A 24,045-nucleotide genomic window follows, 5' to 3' on the forward strand; every position below is an offset into this window, starting at 1 on the left:
AACCAGAAGTGAACCCATGCAGCACAGAAATAAGCTGTGAAGGAGAGTACACCTGTTAATGAGCTGTTTAAATCAGCCAAAAATTCATTCTTTAGTGCTCAAATACCACTGTAAAAGTAAAATTAATTTGACTGCTTCAGATGTTAGCCTTTCCTTATCTTCATCTCCTACAGTATCAGCACGGGCCTGGGTGAGATGAGGGCTCAGCTTTACCTATGTGGCATTAAAAAAATTTAAAAAGATGTTTGTGGAGATTCAAAGGAGTAAATAATTTTGGAATGACAGCTCAGTTAGTGGCAGCATTATCACTGGGTGTAACACCTCAGACTGATCTGCTTTCTGCTCAGACCAATCCTTCAGTGATACAATTTTCTCTGAAACTTATTTGGTCATTTTTATTATTTTCAACTTCTGAGGACAGCAATCAGATGTTTAAATTTTGCCCCACATACCCATTCACCAGGCCATTTTACAATGAAACAGATTATTTTTATCTTACTACATTTACACACTTTCATGTTTTGCTTCCTCTTCCGTTAGTAAACAATGGTGTCTCATAAAATGTAGGAACCAAGATTTCCTAGCCATACTGGCCATCTCTATAAAAATGTGCCCGGTCCAGCGGTAATGCTCCCAAGAAACCCCAGTTTTCATTAAGGAGTGGGTAACAGCCGGTAAAAAGCAAGGCTCGTATTTACAAACAACCCATATGTTGCACTAATTGGTTGTGTGGGGTCTTGTCTGGGAACTGCTGTGTGATTAGAGGTTCTGCTGCTTCCATCTGTGATTTATTTTAAAGATAATATTTACTGAGACAAACCCAGCTCCTTTGAACATACAGGCTTGATGAGAGGTTCATTTGTGCACTTTACAGCTAAGTATGAGTCACGGCACTGATGCATATAGGAACCTGTGCTATATATTAGCCATCCACCCGAAAGTTATCCTCCTTTTGATGCAGAGCTTGTAGCCTCTAGGTGTGCCATTATAGCATCCCAGCAGGACTGTCTCTGTGCTGGCACACAAATAATTTGAGGTATCCTCAGTATTGGCTCCCTCCCTCTTCAGACAACTGGGCAGGAGTTTAGCAGTGAGCTTTATCTCCTGCTGTACTTCAGCACATACTCATTTTACAGCCTCAGAGAGTCCTTATTTTAGGAAAAGCACAGACTGGTGATGGGGTTGAGCGCTAAACCCTGGAAAGTGACTCCAGAGAATTTGATTAATTCCTTGACTGGACAATAGACTCAGCTGTAAGCTCCAGACACATCATTCAAGATCTAAATCTGTCATCCATACATAGGTGTCTTGTGCCGGTCAAGGTACCATCGTGCATTTGAGCCCTCCAAATGAAACTGACAGATATGACATAGTGCCTACAGGAGAGTTTTGACCTCCTGGCACGGGTGCAAGAGGTCAGGTGGATACTGACATGTGATTTTTCTGTCTACAGTGCAGTCACCAGCTTATGAGGAGGATGCTTTAGTCTGTTTTAACAGCCCACAGCCAGTGGAATCAATGGAATTAGTAGGTTTAGGATAAGATCCACCTCATTTATCTCCCAGATAGGTATACCTTAAAATCCTTTGGCTGTATCAACCAGCTTTTCCCTGGCTGTTATGGACGTGAGTCAACTAGCTTAGAAGCATATAACTCTACTTGAACACAACTAAAGGAGAGAAGAACCTACTCAATCTCCTTATGCCTTTGCTTTCACCCAAAAAACATGGACAGTGTTGCCTCCTTTCCCCGTGATTAACTCCCTACACAAATTTATGTTCTAAATCCCTTCAGCCAGGGGTTTATTCTTGCCCCCTTCTACAGGTAACTGGCACAGCAGAGCACTAGCCTACAGCTCCTATGTCTGGGCATTCAGAGGTTAATCACAACTTGGGGGAGAGATGCTGGCACCGTTTGTTAAAATGTAGAAATCTGAATCTCACAGAAATATCACACCAGAAAATAACCACACTTCTTCTAAAAAAAATTAAACCCTTTTTATTTGTATATTTATTTTTATATATAAAAGAAATACAAAAAAAAGAACACAAACAAAATGCTGATTATGGCAATTCTGTTTTGTCAGCCCCCTCTGCCTCAGCTGCTGCCTCAGATCCACCGGGAGTGAGCAAAGTCCTCCGGTTGTAATGTCCTTTTATGATTCCAGAGTTATTGTTCTCATTAAGGATTTGCTTCTGTTTTTGCCTGTTAAGAGACTGTACAAGTCCTAATACAACAGCTGCTAATGAATACTGTCCAGTCAGTTTTCTTGGTTGTAAGATTAAAGGATTTGGTTGAACTCTTCCTAGAAGAAAATATGTTTTGATTTTTCCTTCCTGTTCACTGATACCTTTGACATAAATCTCTCCTCGGTAGTCGAAGGCAAATCCCCGGTCCTTCAGGATCAGATACGTTTCTTCAGGCACTTGTATTTTGTCACTAACACCTGTGCTGTCCATTCGACTTGCTAAATTAACTGTTTTGCCCCAGATATCATATTGGGGTTTCTTAGCACCGATAACTCCCGCTACGACAGAGCCATGACTAATCCCTATTAAAAAAAAAAAAGAAAAGGAAAAAAAAGTTGAGAAGAGCTGGCCAGTTAGACAAGAATGGCTGAAAACTGTGTTTGCACTCAAGAACCAGATGAAGCCTGGTTTAGATATACTTATCTCTAAGCTTAAGGAAGAGGTGTATATACAAAGAAAGTAAGGAAAAAAGGCCAAAAAAGCTAGAAAACATGAAAAGTGATATCCACAGAGTTCTTTTACAGGACGTCCGACACAGTGGAACCACAATACTTACATATCATCTGTGTTCTGCACACTATTGCCAAGGCTCCTGCAAACTGATTCTTAAGTAGTAGGAAAGATCTCTCTGGAAGGATCTTTCTGGGGCTACATTTGTTGAAGGCAACCTTGTTAGTGCTATACAGCTAAGAAATTACATTCTTATGTTCCATGGAGTGAAAATATTAAAGTATTCCACAAAGTTATTGAAAGACTGTATGTTGTAAGATTGTAAGATCCAAGGCAAGTAATAATATAGAAGATACTATTTTTTTTCTACAGTGTTTTAAGAATACATTAGTGATAGTGAAAGGCATATCTTTGGGAAAAGGATTTTAGTTTTTAATTTAAAAAAATTATTTTTTTAAATTGGTGTTAGAAATGGTTTCCAAATACTGTTGCATTTATGCTCTATGAAATCCTTGCAAGTGATCCATGCTTACTAAGGGTGGATGAATGTTCCCTGAGAAATCTTGGGAACTGGAAGTTTTCTGTTCAAAACTGTTAGGAAGCGTAGATCACACGTAGTGGTGCTGTGACCCTCCTCCTGTGACTGATGAATATACTTCAGCTTTTTTATGGCAGAGTTGCCTGTAAGGGACATGTTTCTTCTGGGTGTTTTTTTGGTTTTGGCCTGTGATTCAGTCAGCATGAGAAGCCATCACATTTGCTCCTGCCTCATGCCATATATTCAGGCCATCTTTTCATGTTCCATCCTACTAGTGATGCAGGATGTCCCATCCAGCACAACAGCTTCCCCATCACAGCAACTGGGAGCTGCTGCCACTGGGAAAGGTCAGGTCAGAACTGGAATTCAATTTTTGTCCAAAACCAAAGTACTGCACACAGGGTTTAGGCTAAGCTACTATTGCTCCTTTACTGAAGAAAAATCTAAGACAGGGAGGTTAATTAGAGACTGTGCAAGCCAGTATCAGTCCTGGGGTTAGGTCTGGGGTGCCCAGGTCACTTTTTGTGTTATACCTATAGGCTCTTAGCTACAATTCTTAAAGACAGTAGTTTAATTGTGTATTCACATTTCCCTAAACCTTTGAGCTTCTGCAGTCTGCAAATCAGGGCCCATATTCTGCAAACAGGGTATTATTTCTAAATTTGCCTGGGATGAAGTAACTTTGAAAAAAAGGGAGTCTTTAAAATTACATGTCCTTGCAATGCTCCTGGCATGCACTTACAAAGTTGGATCACACACACGCACACACAGAATAACAGGTTGGAAGGGACCTCAGGGATCATCTAGACCTTGCAGATAAAACCCCATTTTAATTCTCATGTTTGAACTATGCTTACCAATACGGAGTTCAAAGTTGTTAAACGAATGCTTGTTGATCTCCTGTATGCTTTCATTCAGAGCTATGGAGAAGTCAGCCAGAGCACACAAATGCCCCCATTTGTCTTCACATTGCTGAGGAGTAAGTTATAAACCGATATCTTAGAAAAGTTTTGCATTTGCCCAACTCCCACCCATACCCACCAAGTGCCAAGTATCTGAATTTGGGATTTGTAAGAACAGTCTCAACATACTACATCCAAGAGAGGCAGGGTATTATTAATGGTAATGCTTCCCATTTACATTACAACACTTCTACACCTGGGTACAGACAAGCTTAGCATGAAGTACTGAAGAAAGTAATTTTCTGTCAGTAATTTGCCAGGCAATCATGGGAATTAATGAGGCATGTGAAATCTATCTAAGGTTGAGAAAGAAAGTATAGAGAGGATTGAGATAGCCAAGGTGTAAGGGATGAAAACTAGTGAGAACTAGGGATGATCCAGGTAATGAAGAAGCAGAGCGAAAGAAGTGAAAGACATAATTCTCCTTTGCTGAAACTGTCACCTAGGAAAAGCACCAATTCCAGTGTTCTCGGGGATGGAATAGTGACAGGAACAACAGGGCAAGTCAGGCAACCTGCGACTGGTTAAGTGGGAGAGAAAAGGCTATTCTGTAGCTCATTATGCTAAGCCTCTGCTTAGAGCAGTCAAGTCACTCCCTGCTCCATCCCCTCTTTTCCATTCCTACATGGCAGTTGATATACACATGGGGACCAGGACCAACAGAGCAGATGGTGGGACAGGGACTCTCAAGGGAGGAGAGGGAACTCCTTAATTGTTTCTCTGAGTAGAGAGTGGAATAAGGAACAGCCATGGTTTTGGCCCAATAATGGCATGATGTTGTGTCATCTATTCTGAAGCCAGGTAATTCTTTCATCAAATAAATTTCCAGTCCATAGAAATGAAGCACTACAAGCCCTGCCCCGGGTCATGCAGTCCAGCCCTTTGCAATTTTCATCATCCTCAGTGTTTAATACTGAATATAAGCATCTCCCTGGCATCACCCTGTTCTGTTCACACCATGCTCGGTCCTTGTCCTCAGTCTCATTCAACGCACAGCATGCCAACCTCCCTTGGCAGCCCTCACCTCTTAGATGCTGACAAGGTGAGAGTCATGTATGTATGAAGATAAGTATAAATAAATACTTAACATACCTAAATACATAAAAATTCCATTAGGCTATTATAATTCAAGAAAAAGGATGAGTTAATCAGTCTTGGAAATGCGGTAAAGATTTTCTCCCTTTGAATTTTTACCCACATCAAGAGTCAGAAGAAGTGGTTAGGAGCTGTGTAGCTATAACCATCTACCTCCATGATGTTCAGTCCTTCTTTGCTCATCTCCATACAGAAGCATTTTGAGTTGGAACAAACAAAAATCTCATGCATGTCTAGTTTTGTGGATTTCTAGCTGCCAGCATCACTTGTTACTCTGTAGGTGGGAAACGCTCAGCTAGTTACACTCCACATGTTTTATAATGTATGCGAAAAAAACAACGGACGTTTTCTAGTTTATAAAGCTCATACTAATCCAGCTTCTGCTTTCCTGGCAGTTGCAATCGACGTGGGCAGATCGGATTCCCGTGCTGTGGTTGCTCTGGGGCAGCACACCCTTTTTTGTGGTGCTTTTCCTTGGGGAGAGGCACCAGTTGCCAAGCAAGACAGATTTCAGCAACAGCCACCTTCTCACTGGATGTATTTTAGAACCTCATCTAATTCCTTTGGAGACCCCATTTTCAGGCATATGCTTGGGTGTAATTATGAATGTGTTTCTCTCATCTGACTTATCTGAGGTTTTTGGCTGTGACTGTGCATGTGTCCTCTGTGGTTGATTTTTTCCCTCAGCTTGGTTTGTGCTCTGCAAGCGAGGGTAGCGTGCAGGCTTCTGGCTTTGTGATGTTCTTCAGTTGAACTTACGGGTCTGCTTTCTTTCTGATGTGTAGTGTATTGTGCCGGCTGTAGATATACAGCTACATCATCACAAAAATGTATAAATGAAGCCTTACACTTGCATAAGTATGCTGTCAGTTAATGGATCTGCTCACTTCATAGATTATTGGAGGCTGTTAGCCAGGTTCCAGCCTGAGTTACAGTGATAACTTTAGAGTATGTCCGAAGATATAGATAGAGCTGCTCTAGATTCACATCAGTGTGACTGACAGGAGATTCTTTTTTTCTCTCCTCTAAACCTAAATTTGAGGAAAGAATCCATATGGTTCTTGTTCGGAGCACAAGGTGGCATTTCAATTCATCAGGAAGTGCAACTGTTGTCTACCAGAAGCCCCAAATGTCTATTTTCATTTAGCAAACACAGCTCTACGAACATCAGAAAGATAACATTAATATTCTCTAATATGAATGTTCGGACAGACCAAAAGCTTCGCTTCTTAAAGAAAACTATTCTCTTACCTGTTTTTCTGGTGATAATCCTGACACGGCCATGTATGTGCTGCCAATTGTTTTAATTTTTTCAATATCTTGAAATCTCTCTTCACCTAGTAACTAATACATATGTAAAAAAACACAGTTACTTCTGTAATTCTTTATGCAAAATGCTTCCACAGATATAAAAATCAATCATTACACTCATGGTGTCTTCCAGTTGGTCATGGTGTACAGTCTGTTCTGGGTTCTGGGGCACACTGAGCTGAGACACTTTGCAACATCATCCGCTCGCAGAGTGCATTCAAGCTAAATTCCGCTGTGCTCTGTACAGCTGTTTGGTGAATCGCATAATGGATGATACAAGGCATACATATTCCAGCCTAACTTAAATGAAGGTGAGTCCTGCATTTCCAGAGGTATAATCACTGAAGATTAGTGAAGATAAACTCTCTGCATATTTGTGTGTGAATATAAGACAGCTTGATCACTAAAAAGTGTTCCTAAATTTATTTTGGAGGAACTCAGTTCACATATTAAGTGCTGCTACAGCAACATTTCAGGTGATGAGACCAGTGTTAAAGGGAATTCAGTCCACTTAGAATAACCATTTTAACCATCTTACAAAGTCAATGGATGAAGGTAGATGCCTCCAAAGAACTGCTATGAGAGATCATGCCCTCCTGTATCCCATACTTCTCTCTACTTACATTCAGACCTAACACTGGTTATTCATTCTGCACTTTTGTTATGTATTTTCCCCTTCTACAAAAAATACAGAAAACCAATGGGAAGTGGTAAACACCTATATCCTTTTTGAGATAGCTATAGTTGCTAGGTATGCACAAAGATCTTGTCATATTGAGAATCTGCAAGACGAAGAATAAATCTAGTCTAGTGACTAATGCACTGAGTGGTGTGGGAGTGACAGTTTGGTTCCTATTCCAAGTCCATAATCACAGTTTAACTTAGGACTTTGCATGAAACAGAAGACAGAGCCTTACATCCCTGGAGACAGGGAAGTAGAGTCCAGGTTGTAAACTCTATCAATGACAATAGAGCTTTATGTGGGATATGGGCACATATCACCTCATCATAGGCTTTAAAAATGTGTATTGCTCATGTTAATACTGAAATAGCCTGAGAAACTTCATGATAAGCAGTATGGTATCTAATAAATTTAAGTATTGATGTGGATAGGCAGTCCTGGAAGAAAAAAAATACAGTTCACAGAGACAAGGAATTTCAAACTTTCAGTTCTAAAGGCTCAACTTAGCTGGGTTTTAAATTAAACAAATTCTTGCTGTGGTGAAGTAAAAATTTAATGAAGCATTTCCCCCTTCTTTTATACACTGTCATGCATTCTTTTTCCATCTTGTGGGTTTGAGTTTCCTGTCAATTAAAAACTAAAGGGATTATTTCATTCAAAGGGGGAAACATACCAAAGGCATAACATGAAATATCCCCTGCCATTGAACTAACCACAGTGTACGTCAGCCAGAGCGCCGGGGTCTTGGAAGCTTTGCTGTTCGTGTACAGATATCACGCCATCTGTCTCTAATGGGAGGCTGCACAGCACTGTGCTCAGGGAACACAAAGCCATATGGTTAATGGCTCCCTTCCAAGTCAGGAAAGTCCAAAAACTTGACCTGCTTCTTGTTTTTCTTCAAACTGCCAGAAAACCCATTATCTACGTTTCCCTCCTACAAGGGCAGCTCTTCCAACTGCTCTCTTAAAGAAAAAGATCGTATCTTGTAGCTTTGCTTTTGTGAGCAGTCTGAGAGCACCAGGTGTGTGGGCAAGAGGGAAAAATGGTCTTGGTTAAAACAGCCTATATTTTAATTTCCAGATGGTTGCTGGAAGCAACAACAAACAGCACAGTAATTTAAAATGTATGATAAATATCTAAAATTACTCTCTTTAAGAAAGAACGAACCTCATGGCTGTGAGGTAGTTCAGAAGAAATAATCTCAAGTTATCTTTTTTCTTCTCATTCATTACTGCTTCCAGATCTCTGTTTTTTCCTGCTTTATTCTGTCTGTTAGATAGTTCCTTCCCTCTTCAAATACAGGTTTATTTACCAATTCCTTTCTTCACAGTATGACAGGATGATGGGTTTTGATACTGGGGAAAGATATTCCAACTCGGTCCTAAATCAGCTGCTATTTGTTACAACATTTTAAATAGGCTTGCTAATTTACCAGGGTAGTCCAGGGAACATTTTCAAACACTAGAATGTGGTTGGTATCTGAAACGCAACTAATGGCTCGATGCCGCAATTCATGTACAAGCCAAGGTTATGTGGAGGTCAGACCCTGGGATATACACACGCAATGAAACATGTACAAAGTAGTACAAAAGAGAATGTTCCAGGACATGGCACACAATTTCAAAGTAATCAGTGAAGTCTGAAAGCAGGATCCTGTGTCCTGCTGAAACCTCTATTTGTGGCAACATAATATATTAAAATCTGTTGTAATAAACACCGTGTAAATCACTACAGGATAAAGAAAATGGGGGAGGAAAAGAGCCTATGAACTAGAAAGCTCTTATTAAAGCACAAATCCCAACTGTAACATCACTAAGATACATAAATGAAAGATTAAAAGGCTAGAAAGAATATTACACTTTAAAAAAATCCCTTCAAGACTCATAATCTTCAGGAGAAATGTTCCAATATTATTTTTTTTCAGTGTAACATCTCTAAGAATGGGAGTTTAGCCCTGTATGTGTCTTAAGATTACAGACATAAAAAATGGGTAATTATAAAAGTAGATTTGCAATGTTCATATTTGCTTTTTGATGTATGAACTGTTCCTGTCAGCACCTTTGAGCTTGGGTACAAAATAGGAAATTATATATAACTGTATTCTGTAATGATGCTACATGTTAAATTAAAAAAAAGCTACGTTTTTCAGTCCAGAAACCAACACCTTCCGTTCTGCCTCAGTCAACAGGAAGCCTGGATAATTTGGAAATCAACAGGTTTGTGAGCCATCAGGGGGGAAAAAAAAAAAAGAAAACCCTGACTAAAGGCTGTGCTTTGAGAAGAGTCAATCACATATTCCCCAGGACCGACTTTTGGATCTGGTTCCCCCGGCTCCCTAAGAAAGACCCAGTCACAACCCGACTCCTCTGTGGGCTCCTACCCCATGCGGTTGTTGGTGCTAGGTTCTGTTTTGCCATTCACTATTTCTTGTTTGACTGGCTTTGACTGTCTAACATAGTTCCATTATCTGGAAAACAAAATAACAGATCTGGATTGTAAGCCTTCTATTTTGCAGTAACAAAGAAACTCCTCTAGAAAGAAGAAATAAATAACCCAAATCTCTTTCTTGTGCATGTGTCACACTTTCCAAACCAGGTCAATTTGTAATTTTACCACTGCTTTCATTCAGAAACATCTTCCTGGCCCTATAGAGAGATCACCCCTACTATGACTATCTATGTATGGAAAGGAGAGGACTCACAGTGTAGAATCTGATTTGAGATTAGGAACTCAGTTCAGTTGTCTAATCATGGATGTCTGGTATCATCTAGAGCATGCTTCCCTGAAAATCCTCCAATGACTTGTTCCAGGACAGCATGAGTTTTCTGAATGTGCAATATGGGACTTGACAGTCCCATGTGGGTGTCTCAAATCACCTAGGATATCTCAAATTGCACCAGGTACCAATGTCATACACTCCTGTGCTAAGAATTCTACGTTCGGGTATCTCTACAGAGGTATTCACATGACGCTGAGGAGAAAAGTTTTCCCATGGCTAACAGATCTGTGCTGCTCTTAGGCTGCACATCTGCATTTTGCTTCCAAGGCTGTATTGAGACATCAGACAGTCCTGGCAAGAAACATCATGAAAAACAAGACATCATGTGACATCGTGTAGTGTCAGTCAACAAGTTACATGGAAACATTGCTGGCCCTGAAATATCGTACCTGAAACGGCTTCTGGTTCCTTTTCCATGGGTAGGACTACTCACTTCAGTTGCTCTGTCTGGCATATCACCTTTCAGATTGCTCAGACTGAACAAACTAATGGCATGACCGTGCTGGAAGTAGGTTAGCAGTCAGCAGGGGATCACGTAATTTCATTTACTACCCGTACCAAGAACATATCTGTTATTCAACTAAACATGTCTGGGACATAATATAGTCCCTAATTAGGTTCTTTATTAATTACAGAGCAGGTGTTAGGGGCCTGAATGTAATATTGTGTTAGGGCTTTTGATGAAAACCTTGTCTTCAGTAATCGTCACAGCAGCAATGGAATTTTGTTGTGAAGATTACATGAATGTGCATGACAAAATATCTTAAATTAATTCATAGCAATAGACTTTGCATTAAGTTTGAGCTGTAATAATTTTAATCAGATCTGGAAAGAAAAACAAAACTATTAATCAAGAAGCATGCTGACAGCTGCGCAAGATCTCAGACATAAGAATCAGGTATTTATACCTACAGGGAAAGGAGTACAGGAGCTCAGCATGTTACAGAGCTCTTCTCATAGCAGAGTAGTTTTGTTTTCTACTAAAATACACAGGGATGAAACCCCTGTGAATTTTTCTATTTCCCACTAGTAATTTTAGGATCTGACCAATTATATGGATAAACTCTCAATTTCATTGGCTCTCAGAGCCTGGTAATCTTAACCTTGGTCTAGTTTTTATGAGCTACCATGCTATGAACATTCCTCATGCAGATGCCCAGGGTGAGAAAGGTTGAAGGTGCAGTTAAGACCCTGATCTGGGTTCATATTGAGATTCTGGCATAGGAACAGGTATCTTTGGTTTTTTAAAAAATGCAGGAAAGTCAATTATCCCTTTGTGCCTTTGTGTTCCACTTATGAAATGAAGGTAATATGAGCAAATGGAAAATAAATTCTTTAAAACTTGTGAGAGGCCTTAGCTACTTGCTGCTCAGGATGAAAAAAAAAGAAATTTTTCCCTAATCTCTTTTTCTCAGTTATATGCCTTCCACTTTCATTTTTTCCTCCAGTACCTTCCTCTGAAGCCCTTGGAGATACTTGCTCTTCAAAGCAAAAAACCCAACCCAAACCAAAAACTCTAGGCTAGATCCTCAAAGAGAGATAGGTGTTTAAAGTAGGACTGAGGCAGAACTAACTAACTAAATAAAGAGACACTGATTCTCAAATGTTCATTCAGCTGTGTTCTAAATCCTGGGGAGATTTGAACTCTGCCAATGCTTTAGTTTTCTAGAAAAAAGGTTTTCTGTATGCTTAATCTACGGGCAGAATCCTGGTCCAGATGCAAAAACAAAGTATGTCTTCTTGTCCTCTCTCGAAAACTCAATCTTTTGCATTCTGATAATGCTTTTTGAGTTGAGAGCCAAAGTAGTAAAAGATGTTCTCGTTTTTCAAACCACAAACTAAGTGGAGTTTTTCCCTTCTCTGATTTAGACAATTGCTCCATGGTTACATAGCTCATGTGGGATGTGAGATCCAGATCCAGCTCCTTTTGAGGGAACAAATTCTGTTTTCTTGAACTGCATCTTAATTTTAAGCTGACAAGACACTCATTAATCCTCCAGCTGATACTCTACCACAATACAGAAATTAATTAAAAAATTCCTTGGGATAAACAGAGATTAAACAGAACATGATTTCTTGGGCAGGATTTTTTACTGTTTCTCAATAACATCTTGCTATCCATGTGCCCTCTTCTCTGCTGTCCAGTTTAGTACTAATCTTGCCTTGCTCAGCAGAATTCTGAAAAGGCTATCTTCTTCACACTTCCTCTTTAAATAACTTCTGCAAAAACAGAGTTATGGACCAATGATACCACCACCACCTCTTCCTTTCCCCTCCCCTTTTCTATCTGGACCATTCCAGTCTGGCACTCAGAGCCAATCTCACTGTTAAGTAGAGAAGCCTCAGATTCTGCTTCTACCACTCGGGGAGCTCAGGAGGGCTACACACTCCTTAAAACTGCTTGCAGGAGTTAAAATTCCCCATGTTAGGTAATTTTGGCCTTACTTTTGCACCCTGACTAGATTTAAAGTTTTTTTCAAAGCTCTTCATTGGTCTATCCTTTGTCCCCTTTCTTAACTCCTCTTGGGCTCATTGCAGGACATGATACCACCTGTCTAAGCTTCCTTACTAACTAGTTGGCAGAGTACGCAGCGCCAAGCATGCACCTTGCTCCTGACTTCCTCTTCACTACATTGGGGATCTGACTTTTCTTCTCCTGTTTATCTTATCACCTCCTGAATTCCCTGTCTGAAATTAACTGGACAGCATACCTAAATAAATTCTTCTTTTCTATATCCTTTCTATTTTTTTTTTTTAATTTCCCTTCACCTCTGAATTCCTCAGTAAAGCAAGCAGCTGTACTTCATTTGCTTCTGCATAGCATACCTGACCAGAAGAGTCTCCTCAGCTGATATGTCACCACCTTTCATTCTCTACCCAACATTTGATTCTGAGCTGTGTGCTTCACATTTAGCTTGACACTGGTTTACCTTTAACATTCATTGAGTCCATTCAGCCAATGGCTTCAAAAGAATCTGTTTGGATTTAGATCACTACTTTCCACAACTGTTGCAAATATCTTCATCCTTCTTTTGTCTACAGAATTAAAGCATGTTCTACTTCTAGACACACTGGCACAGATTGTGCTTTTATATGCATGTTTATACACAAGTAACTATTGACTTCAGCCTCTATCTCACTAGGTCATTCAGACCAAAGTTTGGCAAGACTAAGTGCAAATAAAGCAAAATAGACACTTGTAATAGTAATTGGAGTAAAAAACCCAGACAATTATTGGAAGCGGAATAGTTACTAAATTAGATAGTTTAGGATGACATGTTTGGTATTTGGAAACTCATCATTTAAGCGCTGTCAGATTTCCTCTAGTAGCTGGTATTACCTCATCAAAGTCTGCAATTATTTCATTCAGCAAGCGCAGACATTCTACTCCTTGGTTATTCATCTCGGTCTGGGAATAGAAGTCAGCAAATCCAGGAATAGAAGCAAACATCACACCAACAGCATCATAGGACTGAGAGTATAATTCCTAAAAGAACAATGAAGAAAAATCAGTTTAAGTGGTAATATAAGGAAAATAATTTAATGGGCTGCAGTAAATGTAGGTTTCTTATCTTTGCCATGCATAATACCTTAATATCTGAGGTTAGCATTAGTATATTAAGTGTTAGTCAAGTTCAACAGGAGGAGGCTGACAGCTCTTACATTTTTTCATAGATTCTATGCAGGGTTTGCCCTTTCTTTGAAAGCCTGCTCTTTCTGCTTCTGAGGTCGGGGGCTACACCAGCAAAACTGAAATAGAATTTTAATTCTGATTTATATGGGGAACCACTTTAAAAAATGAAGGATTCCTTTGCAAGTATGAATACCAGAGAATCAAACACTGTTAGGCAAGTAAAAGGAACCTAGTGTTTATTATTTATTGTTGTTTAAGTTTGTCTCAGAAATGTTTGCTGTTGACAATATATTTCTAAATGTGTTGATTAACAGGGATCAGATGGGACCATTTAAAATGTCTAATATGACGTCTTTGTAAAAAGTCCTTTCAGCTACCACATTTTCTGATGGATAATTTGTACTTCACACTACTGCAGCTCTTTCCAAGTTTGTTTATTCGCAGGTTTATTCACATCCTAAGGCGACTATGGAGACATTCGGTTGCCTGGCTCTGAGAGAGGTTCCTGCTTTTAGGTTTTGAAAGGAGGGAGAAACAGAAGTGAGGGTGATAATGGAGTTACTGAGGACAGAAAGCAGCTTAAAAGGGATCGGACACAGGAAGTTATTAAGATAAAGTATGACCTAGGATAAGCTTCCGCTTATGTTATTCATCTAATTCACTCTGGTACTGAATGACAGATTTATTTATGGATGGGTTCTTGAGATTATATATATGTGAAACCGCAGTCAGTTCTTCTCTGAACACAAAAAAATTTTTAGGAACAAAAGTAATTTCAACTTTTAAAATGCCAAGGACATAGCCCTACCCCACCCCTCCCTCCCTCTCCTGCCCCCTCCCTCCCCCCCCCCCCCCGCCTATGCTTTTTTACTGGCTGATATAGCACAAGTACCTGCATTCTCTTTTGTTTAATGTTTTTCTAGCTTCCACTTCTGTAGTTTTACCCAATGGCTGATACTTTCATTTATGTTCTGGGACTTCTTTTATGACATTCTGACCTGGAGTAGTTGCTTTTCAATGTCCTTGTTAGTGTGCTTTAGGAAATTTTAGTGCTTTGCTGTCATGATGAAAGGACTTACAGCTGGACACCATACACCTGACATGAATACCTCAGGCTCCTCTTCTTTCTTCATCCTGCTTCTCCCTAGAAAAGCATCCTGAACCCCTTCCCTGCACTTATGCTTATAATGCTGCTCCTTATCTAGACTCTAACAATATGTGCTCCAGTAAGTGGGAAAATTCTACTGGTTTTCAAGGACACCACAAAGCTTTGATTGAGAAAAACCATGACTGATTCCCTTCCTGCTCTTACACTTTTTTTCACTGAAGAACATCTGCAGAGTCATTGAAACCATACTCTAAGGACACTCTTATTCCCTTTCATAGGTATAGAAAAAAGTAATAAGTTTGTTCGTGAATGCTTATGGAAGACTAGTCAATATGTGTTAGGAGAAGCATATATACACTCAAGCATACTCTTTCCTCAGATTGTGAAGACAGAAGCCTTCAGCTGCTAAGTTTTTCTATTTTTGGTAAGAAGCATCAAGACAGAAATAATATATCCATGAGAAAATGCTTACAGTACACGTTTGGGAATTCATTTTTTGAAGCAGAGAAATTGACTTAATGGCCAGACTTGAACTGCAGGATTGATTGTACTGAAGTCTGGTAGATGTTACATAAATCATCCCCAAGTACAGTCACTCTAGAAATTGCCTTACAAAAAGCAGGGGTGGTGGAATTGAATTCAGCAGCAAATTATTGAAGCATCAGCGGTGATCCATGGGACATCTGTTTGCTTTTGAAGATTATTATGCATGTGAGTGTATGTGAATGAATGTGTAAGACAGGACACATATTCCCTGAAAATACATAATGCTGTTATGCCAGAATATGCTCATGGTTGGTATTGGGACCTGCTTCATTTGCAATGAAGCATTTTAACCTGGTTGCTTTCACACACAAATTTTCACATGTGCAGAGCAGTGCTTTTATGGCAGTTTAATACCCACAGAGTGTAAAATTCCTCAAGAGGCTGATTTCTAAAGTGCCTTTTCTTGTAGGTTCTCACTATGTCGCCCTTCCCCAGGTGATATTTGAAATCACATCTTCAGAACACAATGATTCCTTACTGTGCAGTCTAATTTATCTGGCTACATCTATTTCTGAAAAGTACAATCAGAAAAGGGTAGCTTTGATTCCTTTTTGCTGCACAATGACTGGATATGTCAGTACTGGCAACCTGAATATTGCAACATTGGTAACCTCTTCATTATAAAAGATAACTTCAACATTACATGAGAAAATTCCAGAAAATTTCATTGTACAATGGCCTTTATTCAGTCATACTATTATAATATTCATTTGCCTATTTCAGATAAGGAGTGACTTACTGCTGCTTTCAGAAACAAATTCTCGACTTTCTTTTATCCCTTCAACAACCTGTCTTCAAACTCTGCCTTAGGAATATCCAGAGACTCCATTATCAAGCTTTTCTTTGTGTACTACAAACACTTTTTAGGAACATAGCCACAAACTATGTTTTTGAAATGGGTATTTCATTAACTGTCCCAAAGAGGCAGTTCAGGGGCAATGTGAAATGGCAAAAATGTTCTCTTGGGTCCGAAGATGCAAGAGGCTTGAGTCTGTTGCAGCCTGTTGCACAGATTCCTTCCACGATGACTGGCAGGGCTGTAATAATACTTCTGCAACACTGAACTATCTTAAGGTTGCACAGGCATTCTGTTAAATTCATATATCTTTTTTAGGAATACTAGATTTTCATAGACTCATAGGTTGGAAGGGACCTCTGAAGGTCATCTAATACAGTTCCCACTCAAAGCAGGGCTAAATACGTCAATTTTCTCATGCCTTGTTCAGTTGAGGGTTGGACACCTCCAAGGCTGGGGATTTCACAACCTCTCTGAGTCCTATTGCAATGACCACTTTCCCAGGGATCTTTTTTCCTGTATATCTAACAGTGATTTTTTTCCTGCAACTTGTGTCATTGCCTCTTGTCCTTCCACTTGCACATTGAAGAATAGTTTAGGTCTGTCTTCTCTATAAACACCCATTAGGTAGCTGAAGACAATGATGAGATCCTCTTTCAGCTTTTTCCTCTTAAGGTTGAATGAACCCAGAGCTCTCAGCCTCTCCTCGTATACCATGTGCCTCTACACATCTTGGTGGCTCTTTGCTAGACTCCCTCTAGCAGGTCTGTGTGTCTCCTGCTGGTGAGCCTGAACCTGGAAACACCACCCCAGATGTGGTCCTAGAAGTGCAGAAACCTTTACTTTAAAAAATGATTTTTTTTTTTAATGTGGATCAGATACCAGATATTGGCAGTTTTCATGTAAAGAATCCTATCAAGAACTAAGTTCTAACAATTCTAACAGTTCTAAGTTCTAACAGACCAGCATTTTGTTTGCTAAATAGACAAAAGTATCAGAAATAAAACTGTTACACACTTCATTATCCCGATCCTTCTCCAGGAAGTGACGGGCTACGTGACTGGGTAAAATATTCCGTAGCATATTTTCATTGTGCTCCCTTAGTTCCTTCATTTCATTGATTTCTTCTTTTGCTTGAACACGCCACAGAAAATCCAGCCTTGCTGTGTATTCAAGCTGTAGTTCCAGAAAGGAAGAAAAAGGCAAGAATAAAACCAGACAAGATAAGAGTAGACATGGTATCATCATCCTGGCAGGCTGCTCCTACCACGTAACTGCCTTCAGTGCTGCTGAAGATCTTTGACTCTGAAAGGATTTTATTTCATTGCCAGAAAAAGAATAATTCTTTGCCTTGTGTATGGTAAGTGTCTCAGAGGAATCTTGGGCAAAATAATATTTGTCATATTACTGCTCTGGTCAGCGGCTAGAAAATGACACAAACCTATTTTCCTTTTAAACACCTCTTTAGTAGTTAGATAACAGAGTCAGACAGGAGATAAGGTATTGGAAGATATTGGTACTGGTGTGAAATACATATGTTCCCCTTTCCATATGTGTTTTCAAATGAAATGGGTTTCATGAGGAAATAGCACAAGGGCCGTTCTAAACACTCTGCAGACAGGTAGTTCTCAAGGATGAGCATTTTTCAACAAAACTATATATAACAGCCCAACACACTCCCCAAAGGACTTTCAAATCTGTGTCACCAAAATGAGGTAATTCTGCTATTGGGACATGCAGTTCTTTGCATTTTAAGTCTTATAAAAGATAGTGAAAACCATGCTATTTGATACTCCCTTGAATACTCTGTCCCTGGTGTTTTGTTGATCCGGAGCCTGCGGTCGCAATTTAGCACGTGCGCGGTGGCAGTGCCTGATACCCTCAGATAAAGACCAAAGTTAAATGGTTTTCAGCGCTGTATGTGTGGGGGAAAAAGGGAAGATTGCTGCATGACACAGCTGATATATGAATATATATATATAGTATATTTATATTTATACACCTATAAATGCATATTCATACAGATATAACTGGCAACTGTCTGCTAGCTGAAGCAGGGAACACGAAGCATCATGTTGTTTGCCTGAGAGGCACATGTGTCAGCACATGGACAAGACCAACACTGCCAGAACTTTTGAGTGGATTACACTGATGGAGAGTTTTAATCAGATTTTAAGACAGGTGACACTGTGGCTTGCACAAGGGGTGATTTATTAAGCTACAGTCTTACTGAAAATGACGGAGATATATCTGTGTGCAGTAAACTGAAAGAAAAGGTATTTGTGCAGCTCGAGATGCTCTAACCAGAGATAGTAATCAAACACCCAGCAGAGGAGCGCATTATACCAGCAAATAAATGCATTTTACAATTGGGAGAGACATCAAATGGGTTGCCAAAAGTTGTTGGGATTAAGGAAGTGCTTGGGGTATAACTCACCTGCCAAGCTGAGGTAAAAGGCTAGCCTGCAGTGGGTGGGAGCGACTAAGAAGGGGTTCAGTCCTGTCCACATTTTTCATCACCAGCAATTTGGGCTGTTTGTTGGCATTACCAATGGCAAGCTCTTCAGAAGACAATGCAAAACACCTTGCAAGGGGGCTTACAGTTTGACTGTACTCCAGGGAGCTTTCCTTCCTAAAAGCTAAAAGCGAGCCTGGTTTGATATAAACTTCCAAAGTTTGTATGCATTTTAGCAGTGATTTACTTGCCCTCTGGATGAAATTGCCACCTTTATAAACAATTAACCTCTTTTCTTGTTCTAATATTTTGATCTTCCATCTTGTGACTATTAATTCCCTAAATTAATTGCACCAAAAAATCTGTCAGGAAAAAGTATTTTTAAACAATCTTTTTTCAACATTTTTCAGTTTCCTTCCCCCTTCCTTTTGTGCTAGAAGACAGAGCCCATCCCAGATCATAACTGACTTTTATCTCTGCTGACTGAGAAGGCAACAGTGACTATAATTTTGCAATGAGTTCTAAAGGTGTTTTACAGACTGGCTTGGAGCAGGAGCTGCTGGTGGATTCTGACTTTGTTGATGCTTCAGATATTTAATGCCTCTACAACAAGAGCTTTGCAACAAACTGTAGTACAGTTTTTCACAGCTGATTTTTTTGTGCTGCTGTACAGGAAAATGTCACATCTATAAACCTAGCTCAGAATAGTAGCAGCTAATCTTTACATTTTAGGTAATGTCAGTCTGGTTATTTATAATAACATTGTAACATGAAATATTTTTCTTGCATCATCAGTGGACACCTGAGATAACGCTGTCAGTTCAGAGATAAAAGGGTGTGCTACATATGAGGTTTGAAAATAGAAAAATTTAAGAAGCTGCTATGCTAAGTTCTGATATTTGTTAAAACTAACAAAATCATAAGGATGAGTTTTGGGTTTTGTTTTTTTTTTATTGTGTAAAGAAATGTTCCTGGGCATGGTGGTGCCAATAAAAATGGCTGTCTGCAACATAAATCTTGAAACGTCCAGACTTTCTTGCCCTGATATACAGCTCTACAAAATACCCCCAATTCCAACAGTGAGTGAAGAAAATAGCGAACATGTATTACACAGAAAGTCTAACAGTACCTATGGCCTCTAAATTCTGTACAACCCCACCCCTCTGCAGACGATTGCCACATGCAAGGAAAGCACAAGGTAAGGACCAGCATTTGAGGGGCAGAATATTCTTCCTCATAGAATGAGAAAAGAGGATTTACATCCCAAAGAGATACTTCCAACGACTGAAAACAGTCTAACTCCATGTAAAACAAGGAAATATCCTTTATTCACTGCACTAAAATCTGAATCGAGAAAGGGTAGTGAAGAGATGTGAAGCATGATAGCAGAATTAGGTATGTCTCTTCCTATCTTTTTCAATTGGAGCAATTTCCTCTTTGTATTTCCCCATTCCTCCTCTTTTTCCAAAGCATGAAGAAGGTTCAGGGGGTTGTGACTGTTGCAGATAAACTGCTGTGCAGGGCTGTAAGTCCTTCCTCCCTTCCCACAAGGCTCTGTAGAGCTAAGCTACGGCCCTGACATCCAGAGGTTATTAGGTACATAGCTGCTTGCGCCTGCCCAGTCAAAGTTCAAGTCTTCTTTTGTACCAAAGAGCCCCAGAAGTGGAGGAGCAAACTAGTCAGCCAACACTTGCCTACACCAGAACACTCATCTGGTATATACAGGATCCACACTTGGATCTACAATCTAAAATAAACCAGAGAGGATTTTGGCCTCTGTTTTATAAAGCCTCTTTTTAGGTCCAATTGGGGTGGAAGGGGAGGACGGACTGAGTCTGCTGTGGGCAGTTTTATTCCCTCTTTGCTGTTATTAAAATATTTCCTTTTAAAGCCACGACAGAAATTTTGGTCAGGGTTAATAGACTATTTATATTGTGTGTTTTCACTAGAGGTGTATTTCTAGTAAAGAGACTGTATATAGTATTGTATTTTGATCAGGTTTTAAGGGATAGTTTATGTTTATACAAAAAGTTCTATTTAACACATTAAAAAGCTAAAGCAGTAAATGAACGCATTTTACAACAGAATAAGTCTAGCCTCGAAATTATCCACGACACTTCTGTCATGCTTTTTCTCAAGTTTAATTTGCAGAAACACTGCTGTAAAATATGTATTACTTGTATTTGAAAGATGTGCTTCTAGATGAAATTGAATTTCTAATAAGGAATTAGTCTATTTAGCCTGACGTCATGTAGTAGTAACACAACTACTTTTAGTTATGGGTTTAGCACCAGAAATCCTTGAGATTTATTGGCTGAAGTACAGGTAAGATTTTAAGAAAGCTCTGAGTCTGTTTAGAGAGTCTCACACAACTTTTTCTGGAATGTAACTTAAAATTCTGGGTGCAAAATTGGGGATTAACTTTAAATCACAATGGATAAAGTTAATAAATTAAAGGCCCATAAATTTAGCCTTACAAAAGTAATCTTTTTTGTAAATCCATCTAGAATGAGGCAAGTTTTAAGTTATTCTACTTCAGAATACTTCTGCAGTTTGTGAGAAGCAAAGCTGTGCTGGAGGAAAGTTTTACTGGACTTACTGCTCTCCCCATCAATTCAGATTATTGAAGAGATTTTTTTTTTTAAATGTGCTCTGGATTAAATTTTAATATATTTTTTATTTGGAATTTATACAGAGACCTTTAGGTTAACTCTATAATAAGAAATTAAACAAAACAAGGAAATGTTCCTGGGCACTGCTGTTGGATATTGTTAAACTGATGGAGTGGCCCTATGAGTCGTTTGGGAGAACATGCAAGCAAGACTTAACACATCTCAGGGACCATTTCCAAGGGTAGTTTGAGTGCAGCCACCCTGTTTTATGGAACATGGAAGATTAATAGGATAGAAAAAGACTCTGCTGTGCTAACAGGCTTCTGTGCTGAAAAATACTCTTCAACACTCCAGGTCAGGCTTTTGTAGAAGACAGACATTTACACTCAGAACTGTGATCCTGAAGAGCATTGCCTGGATTCTGCCTAATCCTTGCTTTACCTAAACTCCTTTAGCATTCTATTTCTTAGTAGTTACTCTTAGTTTAGACAATTGCCAACCCTTCTATTTGTATCTTTGCATATATTAAGAATAATTGGGAATATTATAAGGCTTATCACAAATCTGAGATGTGCAATTCTTATTTGTTGCATATTTTCCCTTAATGGGCTTTATGTCTTGATAAAAATATGTCAAAGTACTTTGTTTTCCGTCAAACTTAAATCTGGGCACAAAGTGCGTTTCATCCCTTGCCCTACTTACTCATTCCTCATTTCCTCAAAAAGAAGATAAAATTGAAGAAAATTGCTAGACTATTTAGGTGTTGCTTTATTTTTGCTCTATTGTGGAAGGAATGGAGCCTGTAGGTACCTGTACAACTTATAAAGTTGTTACAATATTTTAATGAAGTGTTTAATATTGTGTTATTAATCACAGCAACATTCCTCTCATTGCCTCACTCAAATTAAGACTGAGAAATGCTGGTATTAATCAGCCTAATGCTCTTGAAGAGAAAATCTTTAAGCAAGTTGGACAGGCAGAACAATGTCTAAAGGCAATTTTTGTTGCTGCTTCCTTTAAATCAATGGTCCCATTTGCCTTTATGTGAACAGAAACTTCCCGAAGTCAGCATGTTTGACATGCAGCAGCCTAAAGGTTGCCAACCAGAAGCACTGTGGACAAAATACCCTACTTTAGGTGGTTTTTACTCAATGCACTTGTTTTAAATCTTAATTTGTCATCCTTCACTCTCCCTGTGCACTGTGTATGGGTTCTTGAAATACCTGGTTTCTCAGTTTCTCCTTGAGGATATCAAGCTTAAATCTTTGAGGTCCCTAAACCTTGCTTATGATCTAGGTCCATGTGAAAGAATTCTTGCAAGTGGTCCATGACCCAAAGAAGTTAGTGTTGGTGCATAGCCAGAAATTGTCCTCATTTCCTCAAATCTGGGTTTTTTTCCCTCTATGAACATACTAAGCTATTTCATGGGAGTTTTGTTATTTACTGTTTGTTATTCCCTTTCTTTGTTTTGGTTTCATGCCTACTCAAGTGCACTGAAGCAGTCAATGCCACTGGAATTGTACATGTACCTAAGATAAATGAAGTCCTGTTTGTTCCTTCAGTTTCTATTAGAAAATGCAATATAACTTGCATATTGCTGAATACAATATTGCACATGTTCTTTAAGAACGCTAGGCAGTGTCAGATGTGAGCTTTCTTTAATCAGATTCTGCATATAGTTTATTCAATTGTTAGAGGTCATACACTCAAGTGAATAAAAAGGCAGTTGGTATTTTGAAAGTAATTATGTCACATCCTGTAATTGCAAGTGATACAGGGAATGGTTAAAGCAAATATTTGCATTACCTGTTGACCATGATAAAATACAGCTAAAAGGAACATTGCCATCAGTAGTAAAGACGCCTCCTTTGTACCCAGGAAGTCTGTGCTGGAAAAAAAATCCAAAGTAAAGTACAGTTATTGATTTGTCAGTGTAGTAATTGTTCAGAAGTTTCATATCATAATGCATCCTGGTACTTGTTGTTGTTCTTTAAAAATCCCTTGTATTTGAAACTGAACTTAGCAATAATTAGTTCAAGAGAACAGGAGTGTAATTGGAGTGCTCACTGTTTGGAGACAAATGGATTAAATAACTAAATTGTAGGTACACAGAAGGTGATGATCATTCTCTTTCAAATGTGATATGCAAGCGTGTGTCAGTCAGTCTCTTTTCTTGGGAGCCTGGTAAACAATGATGAACACCACAGTCCCTGCAGAGTACAGGAGGTGCAATCTGGATGGGGAAAGATTGAGGCTGGAGCTGGGAGAAAGAAACTTCCAGACTGTGAAAGTAAAAGCCCCGTGAATGGGCCTGGAGATAAAAGATGAATGAAGCCCAAGACAGGTGCTGGAAGTTACACATCCCTGTCTTGTGAGAAAGGTTCAGAGAACATGACAGCTGAGTTAAGGAAGGAAGTGTGGATCAATGGGGAATTTAAAAAATGGCAAACAGTAATTAGGGCTTGTTTTACTGAGCCACAAAGAGGAATGCAGAGAACAAATGTCTGCTTATGACAGGGGAAGTAAAGGAAAATCCTGCAGAGAGTAGGAATGCAAAGACGGTAAACCAAAAAGATACTGGCTGTATGAAGTCTGCTGTATGAAATCACTGAGGTTCTGTGTGTGGAGCATGAAGAAAGAGTGACAAAATAAGGTGAGGGGTCCAGAGCAGTTAAAGGGAGTTTTAAGTATGCGGAGAAGTTTCAGTTATTTGGAAAGATGACAAAATGGAAGAAAGTGAGTATCTCTGTGTTATCAGTGGGGTTTAAAAAGGCATGTTTCCCATGGGAAGACATAAATGAAGAGGCTGGGGAACTGGCAGGGCCAAT

At 39.3% G+C, this 24,045-nt stretch overlaps 1 protein-coding gene across 2 annotated transcripts in view; it reads right to left on the minus strand.

The window, feature by feature from the left end:
* Window positions 1–1,978: 1,978 nt before the first annotated feature.
* ADCY8 (adenylate cyclase 8) overlaps window positions 1,979–24,045 on the minus strand; it is a 137,992-nt gene continuing 115,925 nt past the window's right edge. For both annotated transcript variants that reach the window (XM_075085835.1, XM_075085836.1), the window contains 6 exons: window positions 23,024–23,105; window positions 17,168–17,326; window positions 13,407–13,553; window positions 6,546–6,638; window positions 4,095–4,209; window positions 1,979–2,551 (listed from right to left, as the gene is read on the minus strand). In XM_075085835.1, the coding sequence (XP_074941936.1) occupies window positions 2,064–2,551; window positions 4,095–4,209; window positions 6,546–6,638; window positions 13,407–13,553; window positions 17,168–17,326; window positions 23,024–23,105 (1,084 nt within the window). In that variant the 3' untranslated portion in view covers window positions 1,979–2,063. The remainder of the gene's footprint in view (window positions 2,552–4,094; window positions 4,210–6,545; window positions 6,639–13,406; window positions 13,554–17,167; window positions 17,327–23,023; window positions 23,106–24,045) is intronic.

The sequence above is a fragment of the Phalacrocorax aristotelis genome, chromosome 2 (assembly GCF_949628215.1).
Source record: "Phalacrocorax aristotelis chromosome 2, bGulAri2.1, whole genome shotgun sequence".
NCBI lineage: Eukaryota > Metazoa > Chordata > Aves > Suliformes > Phalacrocoracidae > Phalacrocorax > Phalacrocorax aristotelis.